Source organism: Peromyscus maniculatus, chromosome 22 (genome assembly GCF_049852395.1).
Source record: "Peromyscus maniculatus bairdii isolate BWxNUB_F1_BW_parent chromosome 22, HU_Pman_BW_mat_3.1, whole genome shotgun sequence".
NCBI lineage: Eukaryota > Metazoa > Chordata > Mammalia > Rodentia > Cricetidae > Peromyscus > Peromyscus maniculatus.
In genome coordinates, this window is record NC_134873.1 from 56,166,528 (window position 1) to 56,187,240 (window position 20,713).

The window sequence follows — 20,713 nt, forward strand, 5'->3', positions numbered from 1 at the left end:
GGGAGCCCTGCACTGCTTAGCATGACCCTGGCATCCTAAACAAGGTCTGGGCCTCCCTGCAAGAGCCAGGTGATTACAGGCTGAAGCAGGACACCAGGACTGGGTGGTGCTGTGGGTGGGGAGTCCACCTCCCCCCCCCCATCTCTGTGCCCTTCCTGTCTTCCTGTCATGAGATGGGGGCCCCTGTGCTTCCTCCAGACCTATATTCCTGCCTTTCGACCCTCCTGGCTACCCTCCTGACCTCTCTGGCATCCAAACCCCCTGGTCCCCGGAGACTCCCCGTTCTTAGAGTTTTTGAATTTCAGACAAACTACCCCCCTGAAGACTTGCCGCTGATCTTTCCTCTTTGGGTTATTTGAGTTTGAAATTCCCTCTGTGGCAGAGACTGTGGCCTCTCCTCTGTCTACGGCCCCAGTGGAGGGTGGAGGATGGGGGCAGGCCGGACGACGCTCAGACATCTCAGGAGACCCTCCGACTGGCAGGACAGGGGACTCGGGGGGCGGGAGGAAGTGAAGGGAGGAAACATGGAGGACTGGAGCATCTCACAGCCCTGCTCCTGCCTAGTTGTTCTGGGTGGACTTTTTACTGGTGGTGTCTTTAGTAAAATGAGATCTCCCGTAGCCCAGGCTGGCTTTGGACTACTGATCCTCCTGCCTCTACCTCCTGAGTGGTTGGATTATAGGCATGCACCACCACTCACCATGATTTGACCTTCTAACTCTCACATGAAGAAGTTAATGGCAAGGTTAGATAATATATCAAGCAAGATTAAAGACCCGGTGAGGGGCAGAGCAGGGATTAGAACCTATGCCAGCGATAGCTAGGTACTATGACATGCTAGAAACCCGTTGGGGCCTCACCATTCTCCCTGCTCCCCTCCCAGCAGCCCTAGGAGTGATAGGAACTGTTGCTGTTTCTCTTTTACCCGAGAGGACACCGATGAGGCTCTGACTCCGTGTCTTACCTCAGGCTCCATGGCTAGGGGCAGGGATACGGAGTCATCAGAGTCAGCTTTCTGCGTCTTAGCTGGGGAAGCCAGGGAACCCTCCACGTGGGTTCCGTGCCGTGTGCAGGCTCTGGCCTGAGGAGTTAGACTTTACAGAGGTATGGCCACCTCGCTCAAGAGAATAGCCTGCTTTTCCACTCAATTATATGTTTTCTGTAAAAATAGAAGTCTTCATTAAAACAGCGAGCGCAGCAGGCCCAGCTAGAATTACTAATTACTGTCCTTTAAAGAGCTAATGTTCCCTTCCTTACACTTGCCACACCTGCTGACACCCTTCAAGGAGCCAGGGAGAGCAAGAAAAGCCTCCCAAGATCTCAAGAGCTCAGCGGGGACCAGTGGGGCCCGGGAGAATGGAACGTTCTGGAAGCTTCCCTGAAGCCTTGCTTCCTTCAAATTGCTCGGGCCCTGGGGACATCCACAGCTTTCTAGGCCTTGAGGAATCCTTCCGACTCAACTACTTTCTTCTGTGCTTTGGCACAGGTTTGTTGGGTATGAAGGAAAAACTCCGGAAGATGAGAGCTTGGCCCCAGCCTAAGCAAACCCAGGCCTGGCAGGAAGACCAGGTCTCGGGGCAGCTGCTAATGGTTCTCAAGGGGAACCGTGCGCAGGCCCTGGACAGCTTAGGTCATGCAGTCACTGCCTCGCAGCTGCATAGGATCATCGGAGAGGCTGAGGTACACGTAGAGAACCCAAAATGAGCCGGAAAGGATGAAGTATCCCCGGATCCCATTTGGCAGGAAGTGAGCCATGGCCAGGGTGACTCCCTTACCTCATCACAGTACACAAGGTGAACAGTTAAGATGTGTGTAAGGGAGCCCAAGCCTGGGACATGCTCAAGAGAGCGGAGCTAGACAGTGAGCTTCTAGAAGTCTGCATTCTAGCTCCCTGCTAGGACCAGACATTTGCAAAAGGGTTATCCCAACTGAGGAGGATGCTTTCCCATTCATCTCAGAGGCTAGAGAACTTCCTGAACAGGCCAGGAAGCGAAGGCACTTCCCAGAGCCTTCAGAGGCCTAGAAAGTCTTCTGAGTTTCATACGGTTTCAGCTTCAAAGCAGGGGCCTGCCCTGAACATCAGGCAGGATGAGCTGTGGACAGCTGTGTGCCTCCCTGGGGCTTCTCAGCTGCTGCTGCCAGCTCATCAGGGCTCAGCCTCAGGGGGAGTGTGTGAGTAGGTGATTTCCCTCCTGTTTGACAGGTATGGAACCTGTGGCATGCTCAACAGAGGTGGGACTTTGGTTCAAGTTTCTGTCTCCCAGGCCGGTATTGACGGTGCAGTTTAAAGACAATAATGTGATCAAAGATGACCATCCCTCTCCTGGAGTAGCTTTTGTTGGGGTGTCCGGTAGATTCTGGTATTCCAGTCTTATAGACATGTTTCAGTTATACATTTTTACCTTTGACCCAAGAGAGGAAGACCCCACCAACACACCCAGTCAGAAAGAGTCAGACACCCACACAGCACACCTAGAAGCCACACAGAACACCTAGAACCCACACGGCACATCTAGACCCACACATCTAGAACCCACACAGCACACCTAGAACCCACACAGCACACCTAGAACCCACACCTCTAGAATCCACCCGGCGCACCTAGAACCCACACGGCGCACCTAGAACATGTGGCTCCTCCTCAGAGCCTGTCCCATGAGGTCAGACCCTGTTAGTGAGCAGCTTGGAATGGAATTGGCAACCGGTGTGTTGCCTGCCTGATGTTGTGTGTCTTTCCCACACTGCCACTCTAAGAACTCAAGTGACCAGACGCCCATGCTGAGCACACACTGCATTATGCTAAGTACCCACCCAGGAACTGGGGAAGCGAGGCACACTGCCACTGAGGGACGTGAGCCAGCTGATGAAACTCCTTGGCCAGGTGGACCCAAACAGATGGGAACACAAAGATAAACGATGACCTTCCCACCTACCCCAGCACTGGCCACACACTTGTTCCTGGAATATCCGGCTAAAAATACTTCATATGAGCTTACCTTCATTAAAACTTTTAAGCAAGAGAGACACGACGTGTAATTAAGTGCCAACTGAACACACAGCCACCCAGGGGCTTCTTGAAAGAGGACCTGAGCCTTGGAATTTTTTCCTAAAGTCTTATCATTACTTACTCAAAAATACCTACAAGCATATGATGGGCCTGAAGATGAGGGAGAGCCGAGCTTGTTCAATCTGCCCTACCTGTCCCCCAGAAACTCCCCTGGGAGCACAGGGATCTGATGAGGCCATGACCGTAACTCCAGCCACAACTCACAACGGCATTGCCAAGGGCTCTGTCTTAATAGCTGGGCAGGGAACAAATGTGTGCGTTTTCTGGGCCAGATACAAGAAGAATTGGAATCTTAGAAGAATTGGATCCAAGTTTTTTACAGACCTGAGTTTGTGGATCGCTGAGTTAGAGACAGGCCAACACTTCCAGACATTGTGAAGGCTTACCCTGGAAAGGGGTGTATCCAGCCTATGGTGATTTGAAAGAAAAGGCCCCCCAAGGGAGTGGCACCATTAGGGGGCGTGGCCTTGTCGGAGTGGGTGTGGTCTTGTAGGAAGTGTGTCACTGTGGAGGCGGACTTTGAGGTCTGATATATGCTCAAGATACCACCCAGAGTCTGAGTTCACTTCCTGTTGTCCTGGGGTCAAGATGTGGATCTAAACCAATCTTCCCTTAGGTAGCCAGAGCAGCAGAGTTCTAGACCAGTTACCAGGGCTCCAATACCTTGTCTGCCTATACACTGCCACGCCCCCAGCCACCATGACCCACCATGATGACAATGGACTAAACCTCTGAACTGTAAGCAGCCGCCTCAGTTCAATATTTTCCTTTGCAAGAGTTGCCATGGTCATGGTGTCTCTTCACAGCAGTAGAAACCCTGACTGAGCCACAGCCCCGTGGAGATACTGAAAAAGCTGGAGGGTGACATCTGTGCAGGATTTGGCCAGATGTGACAGGGGGAAGGGTGAGCCCCGGCGGCGGAGGTCACAGTGTGAAACAAAGCAGAAAAAGGTGTCAAGGAGTTGCTGACCTCAGTGTCCTCAGGCCAAGGTCACAGGGGAAGAGGAGGAATGTGAGCTGGAGCCCAAAGTGGAAGGCCATGTGTGCTGATGGTGTGGACATCAGGCAGGACAAGTTCTGTCAAAAGAGCCCTCTGGCAGCGTTCAACTACCCGCCCAGGAAGACTCCTCGGGAGCTAATCTGGAGCCTCGGGACCCTCAGCCTGAGGCTCACACCCAAGGGTGATGGTTGGAGCTCTTGCCCAACCCGGAGAGGATGTGGTTGGGTTGAGGAATTCCACTCCAGGTCACTCCTGCAAGTGGAATGTCAGGCACTAGGAGGACACGGCCTGTGTCGACAGAGGCTGCCCATCCAGCTCAGCTTTCTCTATCCCCGGCACATGGTACCTCTGGCCTCTTCCAGAGACCCATCCTAGCTCTGACACCGGGACTTTGGTGTGATTCAGTGGCGGCCGTGGCAAGGGGGATCTGGCCAAGAAGGCTGTCCTGTGGAGAGTCCCGGAAAGCTGGAAGCTGGTCAGCCCTGGTAACGGGTCTAGAACTCGGCGGCTCTGGCTACCTAAGGGAAGATTGGTTTAGACCGACGCCCACCCCCAACACCATTGCTCTAAGTTGTCTTCCTGTCCAGCCCGAGGTCCGTCGCTCTCCCACGCTCCTCCTCCCTGCCCACCCTCCCACACTCCTGCTGCCCCCCACCCACTCTGTCATCAGACACCAGCTCCAGAGAGACCCCCCCCCTTCCCTGTTCCTTCCCTTGCACTGGAGTCAGATCCACGCACCCAGCATTTGAGACTCTGGGCAGCTTGACATTTATAGGACTCTAATTGTTGCCTTAAGGCAGAAACTGTCTCTTCTGCTTCGTACCCCGGAAGCAGAGGCACCTCCCGACCGTGGCATCTTGAGCTCTGCGGGGATCTGGAAAGGATGGGTGGTGGCAGCGTCCGTTGTCCCCTGAAGCTCCCCCCCGCTCAGGACTGGGCCCTGTTCTGCCCAGTTTCTGCCCTCAGGACCTCACAGGCAGGGCATGGGTCATGAGCTCGTGTTCAAGAAAGGTTGCGGAAGGGTTGGGGGAAGCGGAGTTTAAAGTCTAGGTTGAGCTGGGCATGGCGGCGCATGGTGGTGCATGGTGGTGCATGGTGGTGCATGGCGGTGCATGCCTGTAATCCCAGAGGCCAGCGGTTCATCCACGACTTCAAGACCAGCCTAGTCTACATTGAGAGTTCCAGATGTGACAGAACTCCATGGCAAGAGCCTATCTCAAGAGCCAAACCAAACAAACAAACAAACAAAAAGACCCCAAGAAATTGATAAGGTGCTTTTGTAACATGCAAGAGGCTCAGGGTGAATCCCTAACACCACACAGAACAGGGTATTGACGTAAAAACCAAAGCTCTCAAAGGGAAGAAGAGAGTTTATTCTGGAGCCATTCTGGGTGACCACGGTCCCAGGAACACAGATTTAGGTTACCCTGAATTCCATGTTCCAATGTGTGAGCCATTTGTAAAGGTTTTCTAGTTTTACAGAACAGAGGACGTCATAAATTGGGGCAAGTTTAAAATGCACTGGGGGTGCATCAGAGAGGCAGGGACATCGAGATGGGGGGAGCTTTTCTAGAGGCCCAGGGTCCCGTCTGATGGCGCTCTCAGCTTTGGGATCGGTAGAAGCTAGTTGCTTGCTAAGCCGATAGATTCTAGAAAGTTCTTTATCTACTGTCACATGATGTTAGTTCCCAACAAAGATGAGGGCAAGGAATGGCTGTTCTGGAGGGCCAGAACTTAGCCAAAGGTAAGGAAGCCTCTGGACTTGCAACATTCCGGGCTCCACAGACCTGAAATTCTAATCAGCCGATCAGCCTCTGCAGACAGATTCCCTTCAGAAGTTTTTGTTCATAAGGGCATTATAGTACCCATCTGTAATCCTGTAATCACAGCAGTTGGTAGGTAGAGATGGGAGGATCAAGGTCATTCTCTGCTACAGAGTGAGTTCTAGGCGATCCTAGGCTACATGAGAGCCTACCAAAAATAAGGTAAGCCCAGGTTGTGTGAAATGGAGAGATGAGGCCGTGGTAGGGAGAGGGTAGATGCTATCTGCAGCAGCAGAAAAGGCATTTTTGAGGGAGAGTGGGAACAAATATGTGCCCAGAGCCCAGACCCCTCTTCTGAAATGCACATGAGGGTAAATTCCACCATCTTATTATTCTATATGAAGTCATAGTCGAAAAGAGGTAAAAAGCCCAGGGGGAGAACATGAAGGCCCAGGTCTGTGCAGAGAAAAGTAGGGCTGGTTCCCCCTGGGTCAGGCCGCAGCCCGGGCACCTCAGGTGGGGCTCCCAGCACAGCTCAGCTTTCCTGGAGCTGGCATGTGTGGCCACGTGGGCCACGCTTCAGCACGGGCCGTGACCAAGTCTGTGGTCATGCTGAGTCTCTCGGCAGCGGTGGCAGTGGATGAAGGGCCTCACTGCTTGCTGGCCACTCTGGGAGCTGGGCCACAGCCTTGTGTGGGTCTCGGTGGCTCAGCCACTGTGCAAAGGCTACCCCGGCAGCTGCTGCATAATAATAGTATTGCCAATGTGCTGATCTCAAAAACCCCAAAACACTGTGATACTTCCATGCTGCCTGGCCCCCTCTTCCAGCACAGGTGGCCCTCCTTAACGAGGAAAGGCTAGCACTTGACACCACAGGGCATCCCAGCCCTTCCTAGTCCTTGGTGAACAAGAGTGCTAATGATCTCGGTTAAATGCTTTGGCCTTTGGTGATGTGTTCAGGGTAGTGATTCAGAGCTTCTTTCTGACTGCAGGAGTGTGGCCCAGACATACATGCAAGGCAAAACACCCATACACGTAAGATAAAAGGCTGCTTTCTAAGTGTGGCTCTTACTGAGGTGCCTTCCTGTGCCTAGTTGGGCACCGAAGTATAAATCCTGGCCATGTGTTGGTAGTATTCCAGATGTTGCTTAGCTGAGCTTGTGAAAGGGCAGAGTACACCAGGCAGGCCTGGGAGTCCCGGCTGAGAGACATACTGTCTGATCAAGGGCAGATGGCAGGGTCAGCAGGGCAGACACCGGCAAACGCTGAACGGTATCTCATTGTTTGGCTATGAAGAAGGGAAGAAACTGAGGCATGGAGAGAAAGTCTGATGGGCATGTCAGAGGCTGTGCCTTCTGTGGGCTGGGGAGGTGAGCATGTGGGGTTCCCTCCCCCAACCCCAACCTTGGAGGGAAGCCAGGACCTGCTGACTGTGGCTATCCTTCCCTATAGCCTGATGTTCACCAAGGTGAAGCTGGAGCAGGTACTCAAAGGCCCAGAAGAAGCCCTCGTGACCTGCAGGCAAATGCTGAGGCTGTGGCAGACTCTCTACAACTTCTCTCAGCTGGGGTAAGTGGCTGGCATTGCCCCTTGGGTTGTCCCCGGGTAGAGGGCAGAGTTGACAGGGGGTAGCTGCCAGGCTAACAGTTGTCTCAAAGGCCACAGTCCCTGCAGAATGTGGTGGTTGGTTTGGATGGAGATGTGGAACTCGGTGTCTAGGGATGTTTAGATTCATGGCTCAGTTTTCATCCCTTGACAGTCTCCTATACCACACACGAAGACCTGGTTAGAAGACAGAGCTCAGGGTGGTGGAAAAGTCATCCTTGAGCTCCTGAGTCAGGTCCTGGGCTTCTTCCTTTTTGTGATCCATCAGCCACTTACGTCTTCTGCATTAGCAGAGACTGAGACTTGAGCCTTTGTCTAATTTACCAGTCACTTGCCTGGGAAGTGACAATACTGGGAAGCGAACCCTGAATCCCAGACCATGGAGCATATGCACAGGCACTCTGGGAACCTAGAAGGCCTCAGTTCTCCTTAGAGGAAGGAACCTCTCTCCTAGTGAAATCAGAGGAGACCCAAGGAAATAGGATGGGGTAAAAAAAACTCAGAGTCAGCCCTCCCTTTGCAGGCTACCAGGCCTGGAAGATTCGAAAGCAGGCCAGAACTATGGGTAGAAACTTTCAGAAAGCTGTGGGTGATGGATTTTTCACACAAGGAGTAGAAACACTCCCCAGCGATGGGCCCTGTAAGCCCAAGGACCATTCTCTGATCTGGATGGATTTGCGTTCAAATGTCTTTTGCTGGAGCAGGTTCCCAGCCTGGCTCGGTTTCCACAGGAGTTGCCCTGGAGCTAGCTGCTCCTTATCTGGCTGGCGGGTAGGCTGTACATGGGGCCAGTCTAGACAAGGCCCCACAGAGTGGTAGCTTTGACTCAGCAGCAGGCTGTGGGGCTGCCAGGTGTTCTCACAGGGGCAGGGACAGTTGAGCTTACCCTGATGTTCCAAGTCACCACACACATATTCCATTCTGTCCTGCGAGGCTGGTAGAGCTCATAGTGCAGACTACCTCTTCAGGAAACCACCACAACTCTCTCACCCCAGCACACAGAAGAACTCAGCCAGGTCACTGCTTGGGCCCACAAGTCTGGATCCAGTCCCTCCTGGCTGCCTCAGGAGACAGGAAGGGTTTTTCTTTGAAACCTAGAGCCAGAAACCACTGCTTGTAAAATCTAATTTTGGGCAATCATAAACTAAGACCAAAATCCATAGCGGGAGGGTCTGACCGACCTACCATGAACCTAGCCAGTCGGCACCCCTATATTCTGCTCAAACCACACTGCTAGCCCGATGTTCTCATCATCCCTAGTCCCTGCTTCACGGAGCTCCAGCCACCCAGCCGCCACTCTGCCCTGTCCATAACAGTCTTGGTGACTTGCTTAGTTCGGCCCATCCCCCACCTGGTACAGGGTCCTTCAGAGTAACATGTGGCAATGTTACCCTTAAACTGTGCAGCACAGTCTCCCAAGAGGGGCTGTTCCAGTGCCTGGGCGGAGGATCTCTCCTGGGAAAAGAGAAAAGCTTTGAGGGCACCTGCATGGAAGTGAGCCCTAACCTAGGCTCCTCTGCAGGTGTGGGTCAGTAGCCTTGAAGATGCACAGCATGCTCCGTTTCAAAAGGGAAGGACCATGGGAAAAGTCAGGTAGGCGAGAAAGAGTAGGACCTCATTGACTCCCCACTCAGGTGCTTCTGGAATTAGGGGGGGGAAAAAGTCTTGGTCACTGCTCTATTGCTATGAAGGGACACCATGACCAAGGCAACCTTCTAAGAGAAAAAGCATTTAGTTGGGGGCTTGCTTACAGTTTCAGAGGCTTAGTCTATTATCATCTTAGCATGGGAGCATGCGTGCAGGCAGGCATGGTGCTGGAGCAGTAGCTGAGAGCTACATCCTGACCTGCAAGCAGAGAAAGAGAGAGAGGCAGAAACAGACAGACTGACTGACTTACTGGGCTTGAAACCTCAAAGCCCTCCCCCAGTGACACATTCCAACAAAGCCACGCCTCCTAATCCTTCTAATTCTTTCAAATAGTGCCCCTCCCTGGTGACTAGCGTTCAATTATAAGAGCCCAAGGGGGGCCATTCTTATTCAGACCACCACAGTGGGGAAGGAAAGGAACCATCCCTGATCTGCTCTGTTTGGAGAGATGGTTTTCTTTGAAGTCCACTTAAGATGGCTGAGCATCTACAAACCAAGTCACGGCCAGTGTAAACTCGAGTTAGGAAAACAAAGATGCCCTGGACTGTGACACCATCATCTATGGAGCCAACATCTTCGTGTACCTCCAACGGGAAGACACCCCCTGGCACCTTTCCTGTGGTGGCTCTCCTGAGTTTCCCCAACCCATGCCAAGTGCCATGGCTTCCTCGGCCATGGGAAGGGGCTGCCCTGGAGTGTGCAACAGCTGCTGCCTTTTTGAGCAAAGGTTCCTTCCTGGCCCCTCCCACCTCCCACTCTGAGAAAATGAAAGCCCCTCCCCCCAGTGGGGTGGGAGATGCAGGGACTTAGAGAGATGGATGGAAAACAAAATGAGACCCCCACATTTGCTTGTCTGCCACTCGTCCTCCCTAATCCGAGCTCCTTTGGGGCTGCCTGCCAGTCTGGGGGTTCCACTGTAGAGTGTGGCCACTGGCCCTTCACCCAGACTGTCCTTAGATGGGAGCCAGCCAACAAACAGTCCCTGTGCCTGGAGGTAGAGGCCTCACCTTCAAAGAGGGCATGGATGCTGTGGTGTTTCTATGTCCGCCCATGCTGGTCTGTCTGTCTGTCTGTCTGTCCTGTTTGTCTCTATCCTTTCCAGCCATTCTGGATTTGCTCTCTTTCTTGAGCTTGGACTCTTAGCCTGCTGAAATGGGGTTCCCTCATGCTCCCTGCTGGCCCTGAGGGTGCCGGTCCTCTGCATCATGGAGTCCTGCTCTCCTTTGCCTTCCAGAGGCCTGGAGAGGGATGGCAGCTTCGAAGGCCTCGCGGTGAAGAAACAGAATGGCATTCACCTGACTCTGCCGGACGCCCATGACGCAGATTCCGGTAAGATCGGGATTGAGCTTGGCTCTGGGTGGGGCCGGCAATTGGCCCACAGAGGGGTGGTGGCCACCCTTTGGGGGCAGCAGAAGGAGGTCCGTACCTCCTAAGCAGAGCGAAGCGGGAGGAGAATGGGACAGAAAGCTGGCCTGGGCAGAGACTGCTGCCCCTCAGAGCAAAGCCGTTGGCCAGTGTCTGCCCAGGGTCTGACCCCGGGGTCGAACAGAAAGGAAGGGGCTGAGTTCGTTCCCGCTCGAAACTCAAGGCTGACTCTTAAAATTATTTGTATTTTATGTGCATTGGTGTCTTGCCTGCACGTATGTCTGTGTGTGGGTGTTGGATCCCCTGGAACCGGAGTTACAGACAACTGTGAATCACCATGTGGTGCTGGGAACTGAACCCAGGTTCTCAATAAGAGCAGTCAGGGCCCTTAACCATTGAGCCATCTCTCCAGCCCCTCAAACTGGACTCTTTACTGGAAAACTTATCCCAAAACCCAGGGCTCATAAAATTCAAATAAGATGAGGAATTATAAATGTACATCTTTAAACCGAGGACGTGCTTCAAGTAGAAACCTTCCTCGAGGACACGAGAGAAATTAGCCGCAGGATGGAAGTGTGGGTGGGGTTGGACTTGGAAAAACTGCTCTTATTCCCTCTCCCCCTACCCACCCACTTTGGTGACGTGGGCTAAGCCATGCTTTGTTGTTAGAGATGGAGTGGATTTCACTAGCCAAACCCAGCACTTGACTCCAGAGACACACTGTGAGGCTGCTTGGCTGCTCGGGAAACCACCTTCTCCAAGGAAGGGCATGCTGTGTGTGTGTGTGTGTGTGTGTGTGTGTGTGTGGTGGGGAGGGGGGACCTCTTGTAATTAAAGAGAGAAGAATTGCGTCCAGTTGTCAGGGCTCCCCATGTTCTTGTCTCATAAACTGGCCGCCTGTGGTTTGTCCTGAGGCCTCCTGAGTTTATTGGAGCGGTTATTGTCTCTGAGAAAGAGAAAGCGTTCGTGGTTCACCTGCATGGGAATTTCAAATGTCAACAGCTTATGTATCCTGAGCAGGGCCCACACGGCCCATAACCCCAGCAAGAGAGGTTCTCTGAGGGCATAGGTTACCTGTGAGCTATTGTCCAAGGATCTTTTGCTTCCCAGCTTCAAATGTGTGGGGTCTCAACATCTGTGAAACCGTGTGTACTGTGAAAACAGAAAGTCAAAATCACAAAAGAAAGGAAAAAATCACCCCTCCATTCACCACCTAAGGAAGGGGATTCCTTCCACACACACTCATATTTAGTTGTTGTAATGTGCTTGTGCTTTTCTCCATTCACCTGAATAATGTGACTACCTTTACGTATCAGTGCCGCACAAGCATGTCTTCAGGGCCTTGTGTGACTACACTTTCACTTCCTTTTAATCAGCTCCTATTGTTGAACATTTGGGTAATTTTCTCTTTCCCGTATTAAAGGCAGGAGTCAAATGAGCATCTTTGCTAATGTTTATGATTATTTTCCCTGGGGATAAATCCTCAGTGGAATTTTTGCCAAATTACCCCTTAAAAAGCACACCTGCCCCTCTGTGGAGAGGGGTGGACAGCAGACCCTCCGAGGGTCCGTGAGCTGGTTTCTTGGCAGCTGCCCGGGATGCCCTGACTGCCGTGTAGTGCTGGGCATTGACTGCTCTAGGCAGTCAATGTGGTACCCTGCAAGGGTACCTCTAGGCAGGGGCATGTGGTACCCTGACTTTGCTCAGCCCTATGCCTTCTTGCTCTGCAGGCTCTCGGCGGGCATCATCTATCGCAGCCTCGAGGCTGGAGGAGGCCATGTCGGAGCTGACCATAACAACCTCAGTCCTAAAGCAGGGCCCCATGCAGCTGTGGACCACACTGGAACAGATCTGGCTCCAGGCTGGTGAGTGTCCCCTGATCCATGCTCATCTGTATGGCTGAAGCCACCAGACAGACGCCCAGACCCTGTCCTTGAGGATGAGGGTGGGGAGGTAGAGATTTCTGAAGAAGCTTACATAGACTTATACTCTTGAGTTCTGTAGTTCTATTTCCAAACTCACTTTCTCTCCTCCCTCCCCTCTTCAAGTCCCCCCATCCTAGCCTCAGAGAATGTTTGCACTCAGAACTCCGATACTGGGATCTTGTCTTGGTGCCCCAGGAGAGGCATGTTCCAGAAGAACAAGACCACTTACTTCCCTTTCCCTGAGGTTTCTGCTTGTCCTGGCTGGCTGGCTGGCTGGCTGGGGGTTCTCTTCTTTGCCCAGTGGGGAGAATGCCTGCCTCCCTAACCTGAGAGGTTCGTGGTGGCAATAATATGAGAGGTTTGAGGTCAGGCGAGGCTGCTAGGATAAATAGTCCAGAGGGCGAATGACATGGAGATGGCTGTCCAGGTGACATACCTTTTGATCCCCAGCCAGCACTGTTCCTACAGGCAAATGAGTGCTAGCAGGATAGGTTTCCGGAAGCCCTGGCTGGAGTTGCCCAGATTAGAGTCCCGTGCGTGCGTGCTGGCTGACAACCGGCTAGCCCTGGTCTGAAATGACTCACAGGCAAAAGTACTTTCTATGTCACGTAGTGGGTGCTCCGCAGCTAGCACGTGGCTTCTGGAGCCGCCTTTGGGGTTCATGGTGGGCCAGAGGCCGTGAGGCACCCCCCAGACTGTGTGCTTGGCTCAGAAATGCCAAGAAGTGACTCGCTGGAAAGTGTCTGGCAACTTAACCTGCCCTTGGTGTGGTGGATTACAAGAGGAAAGAAAAATCAAGAAGAGGAGTGAACAGTAGAATTAAATGTCTCCGGCAGAGTCGAGGAAGAGGAGAGGAGATCTGAACCTACACCTGGCCACCCTGCCTTTGTTCTGAAACTGCCAAAGCCTGGGGCCCTGGGGCCCTGTTCCCCTGGCTGGTCTCACCCTCCCTCCTGTTCTCACTGGAGTGGGCTATGATCCCCAAGGAGGGGGACGGAAGAGAAAGCAATAGGAAGTAGATAACCAGTCCCCTGGATAGGCGGTGCTGGCAAGAGTTAGAATGCTCATTAAGGAGAACCCAAGGCTACTCCCCGTGGCCTCTTTCCACATATGGACACATTAGTATGCATCCTGTCGTGGACTCTGGATATGGAGGGGATTCACAGGAAGCCTAGACAATCACGGTAGTAATGATGCAAATCGTGCCCCACTTCGCATCTCAGGATCCCTTAGGATGCTGGGAGCAGCGGGTGGGAGCTGCAGAGTAAAGGGAATGGTGAAGGAGTGTAAAGGCGTGAAAGACTGTGATGCTTCTGCTCCCTTCAGGGAGCTGCGGAGAGGCAGGTGTAACAGAGCCCACGCTGGAGCTCACCGTGGTCGTGGGAACTTCAAGGGCTGCACCCGCGAGCCCCTGCCGGTAGCTCTCCAGGCCTTTTGTTTTCCTGAAGTGTCTTGGATTTGCACTTGGGATGTGTCTGAATGCACCTTGGGTTTCTCAGACGCATCGCCTTATGCTGGGGTAGTGGCGTGCGCCAGCAGTAACTCCAAGGAAAGGGGGAGGCTTTTCGAAACCTGGAGCAAAATTTGGGCGTGACACCGTAAACATCCACCCTTCAGTAAGCCACACGTTAGCCTTTCTGCTTTGGACATTATCCTGGATGTCACTGCACAGAGAAATCTGAGAGCAGCCTCTGGACACAGGGAAGAGCATAAGTCACAGCGGACAAATCGGGCGTGGTCGCAGATCCGAAACTGTCTCATACAAGGGAGAAGCCTGTTTCACCCATACGGAAACGACAGCCTCGGGTGACACTCTGCCATCTCTAGGGCATTGCTCACGTCCCTGTAGTTCACAGTGGCTCCTTGCAACCCTCACATTCTGAGGCAGAAGATAAACATGGAGGGGGAAGTACCCTCCCTCTTCCCAAAAGGACAGACCATAGAATGTGCATGCATCCCCTCATCTCATGATTCATTGGCTGGGGCTCCATTCTCTGACTGTCCCCAGCTGCAAAGGACTCTGGCATTATTCTGCATGTCCCTATGCCTCACTATACATCATGAGATCTGTCCTTCTGGAAGCAGGAAATAGACGGATGTACAGCTCCCATGGCCGAGAAGGGAGAGAGAGAATGTGTCCTAGGTCCCTCATCACGAGCATGTTGGGACCCATTTGCATCCTCTGTCCCTGGGCCGCCATGTTTACCAGCATGTACTGAGTACCTGTTGGAGGCAAAGCTGACAGGACCAGGTCACCAAGGCCACACCTCATCCCCAAACTGCCCTACCTGACCCAGGCTAAGCATATAAAGGTCAGCATCCCCCCCTCAACCCAACCCCACCCCTGCACACACTAATGCTAATAGATCCCGTGAATGTACAGAGAAGAAAAACGACCCTTTATCACTTCTGAACCAGCTCATCCCGAGTTTGGTTTGGGATAAACCGCTGCCGAGTCTGGTCAGTAAGTTCCACCGTGAAACCACTCTAGCTGGGAAAGTTATGCTTTCTCTCCCACACTTACGCTCTCCTTCCACTCCCTCAAGCCCCCCAGCTTTGAGGAGGATTTGCTCTGAGGCTAGCTGTCAGGGGGAGGTCTTGCTTCCTGGGCAGTGGGTCTGTGAGAATGGGGATGCTGCTACCAGACCCATGTGTGTGTTCCGGAATCTTCAGTGTGGAGAGGTCCTTTCCATAACACACACACATACATACACCCCTTCTTCTCACTCCTGGTGGCATCTCTGTCATCATATGGTGTACCAGAGAGAAGGGGTGTGGACAGTGGACACAGAGACTCCCCTGCCCTGGAGGCCCAAGGACTCCTGGACAGCTCTAGGCTCTCTCTGCATTTGCAGGAAGCTGACCTGGTCTCCAGTCCCAGTCACTCATGTTACCTGAGAGCTTTAGGGGCCTCACCCTGCAAGTGGAAGCCACCCCGGGTGTGTGTGTGTGTGTGTGTCTGAATTGAAGTTTGCTAGAAGGTCACACGGAGCTCCGAGGAGGGACCCTGCCTTTCAGGGCAGAGCCAGGCTGACAGCATGTTGTAGAAAAGGGCCGCACAAGCCCCCTGGCTTTAGCCTGCCCTCCCCTCATCCTTCTTCGCCCTTGCCGTCATTCTTCATTCTGTCTTCCCTGGCTCCTACCCTGCTTGCCCCCCCTCTCTCCAACCCCCCCCCCCCCCAGTGTGGACGAGTGAGGTCCTGGGCCCTGACTGCACGCACCTCAACCATGCTCTCTGGGACTCAGTGCTGGAGGGCCATGCTCTTCTGTGGAGTCTCCGTGACCCTCTGACCTTTCTCTACCCACATCCCTATGCTCTCTACCTTTATTCTGAGCATCCATATCTCCTGAGGGCCTGCTTCACGGGGGAGCCATGCTTACCTCCTGTGAGATGGATAAAAATGTCCTCACTGTGGAGGTCAAGGCCAGGCAGGGGAGATTGCTTTTTAGAGCAGTGGTTCTCAACCTTCCTGATGCTGCGACCCTTTAATACAGTCCGTCATGTTGTGGTGACCCCCAACCATACAATGATTTCATTGCTACTTCATAACTGTGATTTTGCTACTGTTATGAACGTGATGAAATGTCTGATATGCGACCCCTGTGAAAGGGTCATTGGACCCGCCGGGGTCATGGCCCACGGGTTGAGAAGCACTGTTTTAGAGCTGTGTCTGGTTCTTTCCTGCCCCAGGCCCTGCACGTCTCCCTCCTTTTTCTGAGGTCTTGGCAGGTTCTCACCTGGGAAGGCCCCGAGATCCTGGAAGGGCCCCCTGCTTCTCAGCGTAGGAACAGCCTGGGGACAAGACCCCCCCCCCCCGACACACACACACCCGCTTGTTGCACAAGAGTGTGGAAATGGGCCTTAGAGAGAGAACTTAGCCCCCAGCCTGGGGCCTGGAGCCCTGGTTTTGGCAGGAGGGGCAGGGCTGTGGGAACCAGCCCTGGGTGCAGGGTTAGACCAGGATGTCTCGGAGAAGAACAATAAAAGGGCCGCTTGCAAAGCTCCGGGGAGCAGATGTTTTCCATTTGTACCCTGTGGAGGGTAGCGAGGGAACCGGGAGCCAAGAGGAAGAGAACCAGAACCAGACTGAAGAGGAGGCAGAGCCCGCGGCAGGGAGGATAATGAGACCCGAGCAAAGAAGAGAGGAAGAAAGAAAGAGAGCTGGGGGAGGGATGAGCTCTGGCACTCAGGGAAGAACAAAGGTTTGCTAGCTGCCCTCGATAAGGCTAAGCTCGGAGCAATGAGCACTAACCCAGCCCTGGCCGGGGGAGCACACGGGTGTGGGCATGGTGAGCCTGACAGCCAGGAGGAAGAGGATCCAGGCAGTGGTGGGCACCATGCCACCAGGCTCCTGCTGCAGTCTCGGCTGGCTGGCCGGCTGGCTAAGAGCACCATGTTTGGTAAAACAGCAAGCAGTTTCGGAGGAGGGCACCTGCCCAGAGGACGGAGGGTAGGAAGACATGGTCCATCGAAGCCCCCGGAACCTGTGCGGCTGGTTTCAAGTCCGAGGCCTTGCCAAGGAGGCTGGACCTGTGTGTGAGGGGCTGTTCACAGCGCGGCCAGAGCCCTCAGGAGACCTGCCTCTCTGACTCGTCGCCTGGCTTCCTGCCTAAGTGATAGAGAGACCCTTCGGAGAGCAGAGTGGCCCACTTACTTCTCGGGGAGTGGTCCTTGGTGTGTGGCTTCTCGCCTGGGTCCAGGGCCTCAGAACGCCCCCGGGGCCCCCCAGCACTAATTGAAATCTGTTGATATGAGGAGTACCCAAGGCTGGGACTAGGGATAGTCTCCTGGGGGCCTTGGAGGCACAGGGCAGCAAGTTGTAAACAGCTTAATGAGCCATGGCGGAGCCAAGTGGGCCCAGTGAAATCTTAGTGAAATCTAGGCGTTAAGAGTATGACCCTGGATCCTCAGGGCTCCTATCCACAGAGAAATCCCCCACAGGTGCTGGTGTGTGTGTGTGTGTGTGTGTGTGTGTGTGTGTGTGTGTGCGCGCGCGCGCGCATCCGCCCTGCACCAAGCCTCACCCGGCACCTCTCTCTCCACTGTCCCCTGGGGGTTCCGCCACAGTGGAGCCTGCCTGCAGGTTGGCCTCTCCCTTCTCTCTCTCTACCTGCTCAAATGTGAGCCACACCTCCCCGGCCACACCACAGTGGCACCGCCCTGGCCCGCCCTGGCCCTGTAACACCCCGAAATGTGTCCTGTCATGTCACTGTCCTGGACCCCTCAAGTGTTCTGGTGGCTCAGTTGCCACTACCACGTCTTTCCCTACGGGTGGACTGGACGTGCAGTCGGTGTTCAGTATACTTGCGTAGTCTATACTCGGTTAGGAATACAGCCTGTGCAAAGGCCCCGGGAACAGCTTGGCTGGAGAGCAGGAAAGGGGAGCCGATAGGGAGACAGCCCGATGGATCGCTGACCACTGGCCAGCCCCGCCCTGGGAGGTCCTGGCTCCAAGCCCCCATCTCCTGGTGTCACTCTGCCTCTAAGGAGAGGAGCCTTGGATGTCTACCTGTCCCTGTAACCACAGCATGAGAGTTTGCCTCCTCTGATTATCCCAGCTTCTTACCACATTAGAAGAAAAAAAAAAGTGTTCCAAACGCTCTCCGTCATATTTTGGGATGAGGCAAGCTGATTGGATTACACAGTGAACTTTAGGTGGCCTTCCTGCCTAGGAACCCCTACTGATGTCTACTACGGTTCTTAGGCTGCCTTCCTGGCGGGCAGAAGGGACGCCCGAGTCAGGTCTGCCCACCTCTCCCTGGGAGTTCCCACTGGGGACGCACGCCTGTGACCTGCCCCACCCGAGACGTGCTCTGAACTGGTGTGACCTCAGCATTCAGCCCTGCGCTGGGAAAAGCTCTTGGCTGAGCCGCAAGCCAGACTCCCCTGGCCTCCCGCGCTCCCCATCTGCGTTGCCATCCTCCTGTGACTTCCGTATGGGCACCAGCTCCGGGAGGGGGCAGCCGAGCCCCAGCCCCAGCCCGGGGAGCTGCTCGGAGAGAAAGGCAGAGTGGGCCAGCGAGCCGCGGCGGCGGCGGCGGCGGCCGCGTTGCTAAAAGCGTCGGTGGTGGGCGGCGAATGCCTGTGCCGTGCGGGGCTGAAATGCGCAGTTCTGTGGGCTGCCTGGAGATGGGAGAATCGGCACCTCTTCCCCTAGATCTGCATGAGGAGCTAGCGGATGCTGCCTGCTGGCCGCAAGGGGTGCGTGTGCGTGTGCGCGCGTGTATGTGTGTGTGCACGCGTGTGCGTGTGCGTGTGTGTGTGTGTGTGTGTGTGTGTGTGTGTGTGTGTGTGACAGAGTTGGAGACAGGCTCGGGGGGAGGGGAGGCCAGTCCAGCCTTTGGCCTTTCTAAGAGGGGCTGCGCCACCGCCACCTCAGCTTAACTGTTTATAGTGAAGATCCTAATTGCGTGCCTCCCTCCAAGACTACCTGTAAGGGAAGCTGGGGCTTGCCCCCAGTTGGCCTCCTTAAGTACGGGTGGTAGCATGTCACTGTGCCACTTGGTTTGAGCCTTGTGTGCCTCCTCAGAGGCCCCAGATCTCGCTGCCCCCATCCTTCACAGGACTTGGTACCCTCCAGGCCTCCGAGCACACTCCCACCTCATCCTGAGCATGCCAGGGCCTAGCAAGTCCCTCGGCCAATCTGCTTGGACGGAGAGGCCTCCCCTCCGGGAGAGTCACCAGGTCTGTCCCCATCCTGTCATCCGCCCACAGAAGCAGTGGGCAAAGGCAGTGGACAGACACCGAAGCGTGTCAAAGACACGCAATCAGACATTCAACCCCGGGCCACGCTATTCCCCGCTTCCGGGTGGGTCTAAAGTCAGACGGCCTGGCACCAACCCTGCCTCGATCAGTTTCTCTCTCTATGCCGCTGTGGGTTTCTAAAGTGGGGTGGTGAAAGCGCTTTCTCCAGGGTCTGTGTGGCACTGGCCGAGGCAGCTCGTACCCAGCATGGTGACTGACAGAGTAGGCACTTAGAACCTGGTACTCAGTGGCTTCCTTATTCTTCCCAGCAAGGTAGCCTTGTGCTATGCCTTTCTTGGCTCAGGGATGTGGGCTGGGGCCACTGCCTCTGACTTACCCACCCACCCCTCACACTTCCCTCGGCCCCTCTGTCTTCACAGCTGAGCTGTTCATGGAGCAGAGACACCTCAAGGAAGCGGGTTTCTGCATCCAGGAGGCTGCTGGCCTCTTCCCCACCTCCCACTCAGTGCTCTACATGCGAGGCCGGCTGGCTGAGGTGAAGGGCAACTTGGAAGAGGCCAAGCAGCTGTACAAAGAAGCGCTCACCGTGAACCCGGACGGCGTGCGCATCATGCACAGCCTGGTGAGTCCCCCTCCCCTCCCACCACCTCCTTTCCCATCTCTTCGCCCTTCACACCAGCACCTTGCTTGCCGCCGCCACTGCCGGCATCTCTAGGCTTCCTGCAAGCTCTGCTGTGAGGGGCGTCTGTATGTGTCTTACAGGGGTGAGCTGTTTCCCGCCCACCAGAGTCTACATTGATGGGAAAAAAATCCAGAAGGGTTGGTTGGCATTTTTTTGTGTGTGTGTGGCTTCCATATTGCTGTGAAATTCTAAATGTGTGATCTATACCCCAAGATTCCATGGCCACTTGTTAGAGCCTTATCCTGGGAGCTACCCCAGACTTGAGGCATTTCCCAACATGCCTTGTATGAGGGTCCTCAGACTCTTCCCCAGACATTGGGCTGCCTCTTCCATTCATTCCATGGGAGCTCTGTGTCCTTGGAGGACTCAGGGTTCTCAAGGGTGAGCCATGTCAGGTCTGGCATGAGTGGACACTGAGAATGGCCCCGGGGTTGTAAGAGTCTACCAGACGCTAGTTCTAGAACATGGATTCAGGACTTGGGTACCAAGGGCACAGTGATACATCCACACCCATGGGTGGAGAGGTTCGGTAGCTGAGAAGAGCTTGTCCTGTCCCAGCTACCTTCCGCCTTGGGTGATCATGGGTAGGTGAGTCACCACCTCTGAACCTTAATTTTGCTTATCCATCCGGTGAAGGGTCTAGGGTCCAGGAAACATCACTGTGTTTTTCTTACTCTGGTAGAGTAAGACTCTACAGATGACCTTTGCCCCCTGCTCTCCGTAGCTGCTTCCGGAGAACGGAGATCAGGACAGATGGAGTGGTATGAAGTAAGCCCACCTGCTGAGGCACAGGTGGTCTCTGAAGGACCATTTCGGAGCCCACAGTGAGCGAGGTCCTGTTGAGGTCTGGGTTCCAATGGGATGCCCCCTCACCTTGAGAGTGGCTGTTGCAGTGTCCCTGACATCTGGCACGTGGAGATCACAAGGATGGGAATAGGGTGAGGTCAGAGGGT

At 54.3% G+C, this 20,713-nt stretch overlaps 1 protein-coding gene across 3 annotated transcripts in view; it reads left to right on the forward strand.

Moving 5' to 3' along the window:
* Positions 1 to 20,713, forward strand: part of Ttc7a (tetratricopeptide repeat domain 7A) — a 113,974-nt gene that overhangs the window by 81,566 nt on the left and 11,695 nt on the right. For all 3 annotated transcript variants that reach the window (XM_076559192.1, XM_006986488.4, XM_076559193.1), the window contains 4 exons: positions 7,283 to 7,399; positions 10,317 to 10,411; positions 12,178 to 12,312; positions 19,498 to 19,700. In XM_076559192.1, the coding sequence (XP_076415307.1) occupies positions 7,283 to 7,399; positions 10,317 to 10,411; positions 12,178 to 12,312; positions 19,498 to 19,700 (550 nt within the window). The remainder of the gene's footprint in view (positions 1 to 7,282; positions 7,400 to 10,316; positions 10,412 to 12,177; positions 12,313 to 19,497; positions 19,701 to 20,713) is intronic.